Here is a 9,968-nt window from a genome sequence, read left to right on the forward strand (position 1 = left end):
ACATTGAGAATCTTGAAAAAGTACAATTATATGCTGCAAGAATAGTTACTGGGCTTACAATTATTGCTTCAAGAAATTCATTATATTTTGAAACAGGCTGGGAACCACTGGAATATAGAAGAAATAGGGCAAAACTAATAACAATGTATAAAATGCACAATAATTTAGTCCCTATTTACTTGCAAAACTTAGTACCTGATACAAGAGGCAATATTTCAGGATACACTACCCGGAATTCTTTAAATTATTCTTTACCAAAATACAGATTAGAACTCTACAATAAATCATTCATTCCCGATACTGTTAGACAGTGGAATTCCCTTAGTCTAAAAACAAGGGAGGCAACTTCTATTAAAATTTTCAAAAACTATCTTCAAAATAGTAATGTAAAACCTCAGAAATATTTTTCTTATGGAAAAAGGTTTTTGAACATAATTCATACAAGATTAAGACACAATTGTATTTTAAAGTCTGATTGATATCCCTGTAACCTAATAACCAGTCCTAATTGTTCTTGTGGACTACTAGAAGATACATATCATCTGTTTTTTGTTTGTAAACATTATGTAAAAGCAAGAAATTCCTTAATGAATAAGCTATTGTCATTAAATTACTTACATATTATAGATGTACATTTAATACTATGGGGCGATGATTCTTTAACTTTCGAACAAAATGCTGAACTTTTTAAGACTATTCAAACTTTCTTAAATGAATGTGGTCGTTTTTCCAAATAAGTTTTTTCTCACCATCTCAAATTATTTTTGTATATTTAAAGAATTTATTCCTTTCTATTGCTACATTGTATACTATGTATATAGTAGACCATATGTATATATGTTTGTTTTACTTTGGCAATTTCACAAAATGTTATATTAGGAGAGGACTATCTAAGTTTCTGAACTTGTGTCCGATCCTTTTGACTTTGTCAATAAAATATGTTCAATTCAATTCAAGTATATATGTCTGTTAATGATGGTATTGTTGCTAAGGCACTAGCAGGCCTGACCAATGGAGGATATACAATAGTAATATGGTTACCCTTTCGTTAAAGTAAAACGACCGTGTATGTATTAAGTCACACTCATATGAAGTACAAAAGTGGAACTTCAATACACTGGCAACAGTTTTTTTCTGGATTTTTAATTTCTTTGACGTAGAATAGAAAAATATTGACAATGTTCTATGAAAGTTTCCGATCCATAAAAGGACATTTTTAAATTTTCTAACCTAAGATATCCATCCTGTTTTAAGTACTATGAAAATAATCCCTTGCAGTTTAGAGTAAATTAGGATTTACCAGGAGAATTTTTCAAAAAACATAATTACCTGAGCTTAAATTAAGAATACATTTGGGGTCTATGTGAACAAGCAAGATTTTTAAAATTAAAATTTAAATACCATGAATATCAAAAAATGCCATAGTGGAAAGATGCAATATTGAAAACAGAAAAACAACTGAAAATAATTTTTCATAATTTTTTTTTTAAATCTAAGACATGCTTATGCAAAAACATATTTAATTATTTATTTAACATAATTTCTCTCTTTATTAAGAGTACTTTAATATTTTTTCCATCTCTTGTCTCTGAATATTAGAAACTATACATGTATGGCTTGTTTTGATTTTGGTAAGTCGTAACTACCAGAACTGTTTCTATAGTCTTCATACAATATTTCAGAATATTCTAAGTCTTAATCTTTTGTCTGAATCATGTATATTGTTAACAATCTAAATCTAAATCTAAAAATTTACTTACATTCCTTTGGAAATTTTGAGGACAAAGACGGAAACGTCTCTGCTTGTGGCAGCAAAAACTTAAATTTCACGAATAATTGAGTTTAGCTTACATAGAAAAGTAATTCAATTACAAGGAGTTCCTAGGTTTGGAAAGGTACTGTATACTAGTATAGCATACTAAAAAAAGAATGAAGTATAAAAACAAAGTCCTAAAGGGAACGAACAGGTGTTGGGAACCGGGATTTTAACATATATTATTGACTGTTTATCTCTAACGACATGCAATCCAAATAAACCCTGAAACTGGCGCACCAGATTTCTTATGAAAACTTAAGTGATGTTTGTATAGTATATTTAGATTTAAGTATCTACTGGATTTTTTTAATGACACTGGCAACAAGTAATCGTTTATTTATACCATAAAACGCATAATATAAAATAGATACGTTTTGATAACCAATTTAAAAGGGAAATGTGCAAATTGTTTTGGTCATTCACTGATTCTAATTCTGACGGAAGCCTCTAAAACATTACCTCTCATCGAAACCGATGTAAAATGAAAGATGAGGCGATAACATTTTAAGCTGTGAATATATGAATATATCGAAGACTTCTACATATACATGTATGTAGTAAGCTTTTCTATTGAATTTATCGGTAAAAATTTAATTTGAATTTTCCTTTGTGAGAGCATCGTGGCAACGTACCCGATGTACTTCGTAGTTAATTTTAATGAATATACAGGTACTTGGATTATAAATATGTACATGTATGCACTTAAATGATATGTAAGAAAAGTCAAAAACATTTTTTTTACTTATCAACAGAGTACATTCATACCAAGTAAAGTAAATTTTGCTCCCTTTACTCCCTCCCCCAAAAAACAATATATATGTAATACATGTAGTAAAATTCATTATTTGCTGCATCCTTTTATCCTTAACAGTAATGAAATAGCAAAACAGGCCTCACAATAAATGGCAATCAATGAAATTGTTATTTTTCTAGTTTTTACAAATAGGGGATGGAGTGCAGAGGAACATCTACTTCATGCGGAATTTTGAACAAAACAAAGTATTTCTTCCTTCTATAAACCTTTACACTGTCTGTCGATTTATTTTTTGTCGGTAGTGGTAACAATAAATTCACTTTCCCGCGCTTGCGCGGCATTTCATCCGGTATATTATTTTGGAGCATTTAATATTTTCTCTGTAGTTATTCTCTCATTAACTACAAACCCTTGATAACAAGAAAGGAGGTACTTGAGAACCTCAGACCTTTATTTCTTAAGGTAGAAAATTGTATTTCAAGCCCCCGCTATTCTCAAGTTTTATTTGTGTATTTGTTACAAACTGTTCAAAATATCTACAGTATTGTACGTTGTGTCTTGTGCACTGTACTAGTTTGAGTATAGCGATTAAAGAGGAGAGCACTTTGTAGAAACAACAAGTAATGAGTGAACCCTTTTGATGCAAGTAGTAAATTTTTGAATGACTATATTTAAAAAAGGAGAAATCATCTCATTTACAAACATATGATGCTCTCATTCCTTTTCTCACTTATTGACATGTTTTCCTGTTGCCAGTGTATCGAATATCCACTTTCTTGTTATTGTTTGGATGTGACCTGACGCATACACGATCATTTTTTGCAAAGATTGGATAACCTGTGATAAAATATGAATTAATTCCTGCTGCTAGGGCCTCTGCAAAATCTTTACTATTAACGGACAAATGTACACTCAAATACGTACTTCCTGGTACTTCAACAGCAAAGAATAAGGCGTAATTTCCCGACACAGGCACTGTTAATATTCCTGTTGCAGGATTATATCCGTCTCTAACATTATTCATAACATTCTTAAACACGATGACCTGGTTTGGTCGCGTGATCGTTTGTGTTTCAACACTGCTTACTGTCGCTGAGAAGGACACTGTTATTCTTCTAGCTGAAAATAAAGGTATAACAATAATGCATTTGATCATTTCATTCATTGAGATGTTTCCAAAAAGAATTATTAATTTGCATAGGTTTTCAACCCACATAGAACACAGATTGTAGTATACGCTGTAGTATACATCTCTATGCCCTGTTCTCAAGACCAGTTTATTTCGCAGTAAATAAATGCAAATTAAACTAATGCAAATCAAAATAATGCGAATTAAATCGCATTCACATGGCACGTAATATAATGCGAAGTAAACTAATGCAAATTAAGATTTTATTTCTACAGTCAGGCGTCAGTAAGGCTATTGTGACGTCTTTTGCAAATCACATCACCTTATGCAGAAGCAGATGCATTTGATATAATGGCATAGTGTTTCTACACACATTTTAGTGATTAACAAAATTTTCCATAGTTTTTCACTAAAAAATAGCACAAGTACTTCAAGCTGAACAAACTTGAATCTACACTAACAAAAGATGTTTGCCTATCTCTATTATCATGTTGTAAATTTACTAGGGGAGGTAAATGCAAAATTTACAACATGATATTTACCTCCACCTAGTAAATTCAAAATTTAAAACAAGATCTTAGGAATAACTGTGGCTTTTTATCTTTTAAATTTGAACTTACATTATGGTGATCCCATTCTACCCCACCACCCCCACCCTACCCCCATGGGTCATAATTTGTATAATTTAGAATCTATTCTAACTGAGGATGCTTCCTTTAAAGTTTCAACTTTTCTGGCCCAGTAGTTACTGAGAAAATTCCCTATTGTGGCCCCGATTAATCCGTCGGTCATGTTTAGTTACATGCTCAGATATTTTACTTGAAAAAGTCGTTAAAGGTAATCTAACAAGAAAGCAATATGATAAAAGTGATGACTTTAACTTTTCTACCGTTAACGTCCCTTACTACTGCAGTAATATACCTTCATCACCTGCTTACGGAGTGTATATATCTCAGTTGAAACGCAAAAGCATGCTCTTAGTATGAACAATTTTAAAACGAAGTAAATTATTGACAAGCAAGTTGATGAAACAAGAATATAAGCAGTCTCGTTTGAAGGCATCATTTCGTAAGTTCTATGGTCGGTACAATGACCTTGTCAGCAAATACAATTTATCATTGAACCAAATGCTGACTGACGTTTTCCATACCAATTGTTAGTCTATTATTTAAACACTGCATTGACGACGGATTTTTCCGTTATTTCCCGATCTTGCCAAGAAGTACACAGCGGATGTGACCAGGGGATGCTCACTACTCCATGGCATCTGATCTCACCTCTGATGTTTCGGAGGTCTGTGTTTGCTTTGCTCCCATTTCGTTTTGTTTTATGGACTTTGATATTGAATACTGTTCGTTATCTTCATATCGTTCCTAGAATAATTTAGAATCTACTTTTATTTTGGATTCCTTCGCATAAGTTTCAGCTTTTCTGGTCCAAAAGTTCTTGATTTTTTTAAGAATGATTTTTCCTATATTTGTCAATGTTAAAATTGAATTCCCATTCATGACCGTGCCTTACCCCCGGAGGTCATGATTTGTACAAACTTGAATTTACACTACCTGAGGATGTTTCCACATTAGATTTATCTTTCCAGGCCTAGTGGTTCTTGAGGATAAGACTTTTAAAACATGCAACCAATTTCTCACTATTTCAGAATCCCCTTCATCCAAGGATGTTTTGCATCAAGTTCAAACTCGGCCCGGTGGTTCTTGAGAAGAAGTCAAAAATTTAAAAAAAAAGTTAACAGAGAGACAGGCAGCTAGACGTACAGACAGACAGACTGACAGACAGACAGCTAAAAAGACACACCGCAGACAAAATGTGATCAGAAAAGCTCACTTGTGCTTTCAGCTCAGGTAAGCTAAAAAGGACAAAAATAAAATAAATTTGTCACACCCATCTTTTGTTAGAAATCATTTCTTAGTCAAAAGTTTAAAGCACATTCCTAAAAGCAGGTTGAAAGTAATTGATGTTGAGAAATATTTAATGCAAAAATGCAGACAATTTAATTATTGATTAATCTTATCTACAAGATTATTATTGTATCTGGAATATCTTTAATTTATGAAAGGTAATGCTCACCACCACGCATGCAGTAAGACAAAGTTTCTATTTGATTGCTCAGTTTAGTTGACAATTCCATGGATTCCTTACAATCTGTCTGTGCTTTCGATTCTACATTTTCCCATTTCTGCTTGACTAAAAACAGTTCCCGGTCGCATTTAGATACCTCCTTATTAAGATCATTTAATCTCATTTCCTGAACGTACACTGCTGCAAAAACAAATGCTATAAAAATCCAGCAATACCATGCACAATTCTTTCGTCCATTACAGATTTTAAGATATTGCAGACTCCTTTCTGCTTGAATGCAAAAATAAATTACAGTGTTTTCATTCTGCATTCACTGAACCATGGAGGAAACCTGATCATTAATGGCATGTCCTAATAAAGTTTTAAAGCCCCGACTTATGGTATAAAAAGTGCTTTTGTCAAATATTTGAAATGTTTAAACTGTTGACGAACGTATATTTACAAAAAAGAGAACATTTTCATTTTGTTTTATTGATTGTTCAGTACATTTGCACATTAAAAATAAGAAGCTAGCAAGCAAACAAACAAAAAGGCAAATAAAAGCAAATGCCTGAAAGCCGAAGAGAAATGATAAGTTTTACACTCAAAGAGGTCGTTGTGTCGAATATCCTTTCAGTTTTAATAACTTGTGATGATTAATTTGCCAATTCAATTCTTTATTTCCTCATGTCATATTGCACATCAGACAATTTATATAACCAAAATATATATATTAAAATCTTTCAAATATTTAATATATATTTAGATACATATTAAATGCTGAAAAAAATTGTAGTCCTACTCTTTGTTGTGAAGCGCTTAAAAATATTTCCAATTTAGAGATTTCTTTGACATTCTGAACACTTAACAACTGTCTTAGTTGGAAGACACTAGGTTTTTTTAACATAATACTGTTTGATACTAGTACATATCTATATTGAATTGTAGCTGACACATACATTAGATATTTCCTGTGAACCATAATGACTTACTGAGTAGAGAATCGGCATTTAACGTCACAATTTTGTAAGTTCTATGGTCGATACAATGATCTTGTCAGAAAATATAATTTATCATTGAGTCAAAAGCTGACTAGTAGTAGTAGTAGTAGCATTTATTTGGTATCATGCCATCATACATAAAACAAATACATGTACACATAATTGACGTTTTTCATACTAATTGTTAGTCTATTGTTTATACACTGAATTGACGACGGATTTTTCAAGTCTTTCCCGATTATGACAAGGAGAGCACGGCGGGTGTGACCGGTCAACTGTGGATGCTGACTTCTCCATGGCACCCAACCCAACCTCCTATTTTGTGTTGTTTCATGGACTTTAATCTTGTGAACTGATTGTTATGTCCATATGTTTCACTTCATTCAATACATACATACTTTTACTTCCATATTACTTCTCCTCTACTTTATCTGTTTAATGCAGAGTATCATGTCCTCTTACAAATACATACTATATTGAAAAATAGTTTTCAGTAGTTTACTATGGAATCAAAATTTGTACTTTAATAGTTTACCTGTTTACTATACTAAATCAAGTATTTTAAATACGGATTTACTTATTGGCATATTATTTCAAAATTTTTAATTTCTAAATTTTACATAACTGGTCAATGATTTAAAAGGCCTTAATCTTAAAAGAAGCTTTAAAAAAATCTTTTAAATGTCGTATGTAAATTTAAGTTTAAGTTTTAATAATAGCTAATAGCTGTAAGGTTGATATTGTAAACATGGATTGGAAAAATGGTTTGGAAAATATTTGCCAGTTTTAGTCCCTGTCAGTTTGGTTATATAAATATTCCAGCTAACTTTTAAAAGTATTTAAAACATTCTTGTACATGTAACAATGTGTAATGTGAAAAACATATTGAATTTGTAAAAAGGTCACTATATAAATGATACCGACTTTTTTGTTGCCAATCAGGATTTGTAGAGATTTGATAAAAAATATTCCAAATGTTATAGGGTCAATAGAAAAACAATTAAAGAGAGAATAATTCAGAATAAACATCTAACTTTTAAATTCTGAAAACATTTTTTAAGAAATTGAAAAAAATTCATATAATGAACATCACATTTCCTTGCATTCATTTACTCTACATGAATGAACAAAGCTGAAAAGAGAAATTGACAAGGAATTTGTACATTCACAATTCTTTCTCTCTCTGTAAAATGTTTCCCACTGCACTCTTTAAGTAGTCATTTTTTTTCTAAGTCAAAGAATGTAAGAATCCAGAAAAACTATTGCCCGTGAATCGAATATCCAGCGTAAGGGAATTTCCTGGATGTGATCTGATAAATACACGATCATTTTTGCGCACAAACAGGCTTACCATATTACTGCCTGTGTTAAAGGAATCTTTAATTTTTCCTGCCAATGCCTCTGCAATAATATTATTATTGACAGATAAATAAATACTTAAATGTTTATTTTCTTGAACTTCAACTGCAAAGAAAAAGACATAATTTCCAGACACAGGCACTGTAAATATTCCTGTTGTGGGATCATATCCGTTTCCAACATTAATCAGGACATTCTTATACACAACGATCTCATTCGGTCCTCTTATTGTTTGTTTTTCATCATTTTTGGCCGTCGCAGAGAACGTCACAAGTATTTTATTCCCTGAAAAGGTAAATATATAGTATTGCGTACCGGTATTACATTATGCAATATATTACCATTGAAAAACAATAAATCATAGCAACAATAATTGGTAGCGATCGATCCAATAAATAATCGCAAACAATTGGAAACAAGTATAAAACACGGATTCCTGTTAATTTCAGAGGTAGTATCAGGTGCTTAGGAGGAGAAGGCTTTCCCTGTTGACCACATACGGCCTCCGTTATCCCTATTTATTGATCATATGGACAAAGCATCCATTTTGTCAAATTCAGTGTAAAAGGGGCCTCAACATTGGTATAAATTAAGTCAGGAAAAATTCGACAAAATGATAATATAAAGAAGGAAATTCGGCGATGGAAAAGCTGTTCAAAGTCATCTCTTATTTATGCAACCTAGTTTTTAGTTGATCTTTACCATTCATACCAGTAGTCAGTAAGACGTCCAAATATCCCAATGGAATATATCGAATAAACATATTAATGCAAGTTACAATATTGTTAATTGATTAATCACCATCAATTTATCAAAATGTTTCTTGAAAGTCACATGTACGTTTCGCAAGTATTCATCATTTTCTCATGTAGTAAATTTTTTAATAAATTCTGCTTTATGGAATAAACATCAGGTTAGCTTAAACAGGAGCACAATAAGTGTCAATTAAAATTCAAATAGTTTATTGGAGGAGCTAGGCAAAAGATTACATAAATATTAAGAGAGAGAGAGAGAGTACTAACGTTCAAATTCCTGTCGAAGTCGTATGTTTTCCTCCTCGATTTTCATTATTCTCTCACGTAAATCACAGTCCTCTTTATCCGATTCGTATATAAGCTGACTTTCTGAATGCTTTACAAACAATATACATAGCAGTATGTTTAAAATAACAAACACAGAGCTAAAACTACAACAAACTGTACCAGACATAGCCTCCCTAACTTTCTCAATGTAAGGATGATAAACAATTAATTACCGCATTTCAAGACAAATTTTTAAAGGCATCTTCCGCATCTATCTACTCAGTGTGTTAAGCATTGCAGTGTTAGAAATTTAACACTCTCCTCGAGTTACTTTGGTGGTATCATCATAAAAGCTCTTAACATGATAATCACTCAAGCTGTAATACAATGGTACACATATTTGGAAAATTTTAAAAGCACGAGAGAAAAATATCTGTATAGTTGGAAAGAAACTTTAAAGTCATTTGTAGTAATTTTCATGCTTTTTCTTATCAATTATTTAAAATAGCGCTCTACTTTTTTTAAATATGAGGATATCAAGCAAAAGAACTCTAAATCAAAAACAAAGTAAAAAAAAACAACAAAAAACTCTTCGAATCTTGCAGTGCTTTGAAAATTTGTGAATATTTTCTAAGTAAATTTTCACTGAATTATATCTCTTTCATCTTGTAAATAATGATCGAGACATGGTCCGTATTTTTGCGTAGAGTGAAACAAAGATACGAGGGTTGATCCAAAAGTTTATGTTAAAATGCAACTTATATATGTCCACATGCGATTAAGTCAGCATTCCAGTTACGTTATAATAACA

At 31.7% G+C, this 9,968-nt stretch overlaps 2 protein-coding genes across 2 annotated transcripts; both read right to left on the reverse strand.

The window, feature by feature from the left end:
- Window positions 1–3,300: 3,300 nt before the first annotated feature.
- LOC134231412 (uncharacterized) lies at window positions 3,301–6,202 on the reverse strand. Its single transcript, XM_062713371.1, has 2 exons — window positions 5,785–6,202; window positions 3,301–3,689 (listed from the first exon to the last, which is right to left on the reverse strand). The coding sequence occupies exons 1-2, from the start codon at window positions 6,104–6,106 to the stop codon at window positions 3,301–3,303; spliced, it is 711 nt and encodes a 236-aa protein (XP_062569355.1). The 5' UTR covers window positions 6,107–6,202.
- Window positions 6,203–7,862: 1,660 nt separating this feature from the next.
- On the reverse strand, window positions 7,863–9,374 carry LOC134231420 (complement C1q-like protein 3). Its single transcript, XM_062713381.1, has 2 exons — window positions 9,158–9,374; window positions 7,863–8,420 (listed from the first exon to the last, which is right to left on the reverse strand). Exons 1-2 carry the CDS (start codon window positions 9,342–9,344, stop codon window positions 8,005–8,007), a joined length of 603 nt encoding a protein of 200 aa, XP_062569365.1. The 5' UTR covers window positions 9,345–9,374; the 3' UTR covers window positions 7,863–8,004.
- Between the last annotated feature and the right edge of the window lie 594 nt (window positions 9,375–9,968).

This window comes from Saccostrea cucullata, unplaced genomic scaffold (assembly GCF_032062105.1).
Source record: "Saccostrea cucullata isolate Sc308-1 unplaced genomic scaffold, CSIRO_AGI_Scuc_v1 ctg595, whole genome shotgun sequence".
NCBI lineage: Eukaryota > Metazoa > Mollusca > Bivalvia > Ostreida > Ostreidae > Saccostrea > Saccostrea cuccullata.

Coding starts and splice junctions, on each gene's coding strand:
- LOC134231412 (XM_062713371.1), bottom strand. CDS start 6,106: ATGCAGAATGAAAACACTGTAATTTATTTTTGCATTCAAGCAGAAAGG. Junction 3,690..5,784: donor GTCTTACTGCATGCGTGGTG/GTGAGCATTACC, acceptor CTTTATTTTCAG/CTAGAAGAATAACAGTGTCC.
- LOC134231420 (XM_062713381.1), bottom strand. CDS start 9,344: ATGTCTGGTACAGTTTGTTGTAGTTTTAGCTCTGTGTTTGTTATTTTA. Junction 8,421..9,157: donor ACTTCGACAGGAATTTGAAC/GTTAGTACTCTC, acceptor TTACCTTTTCAG/GGAATAAAATACTTGTGACG.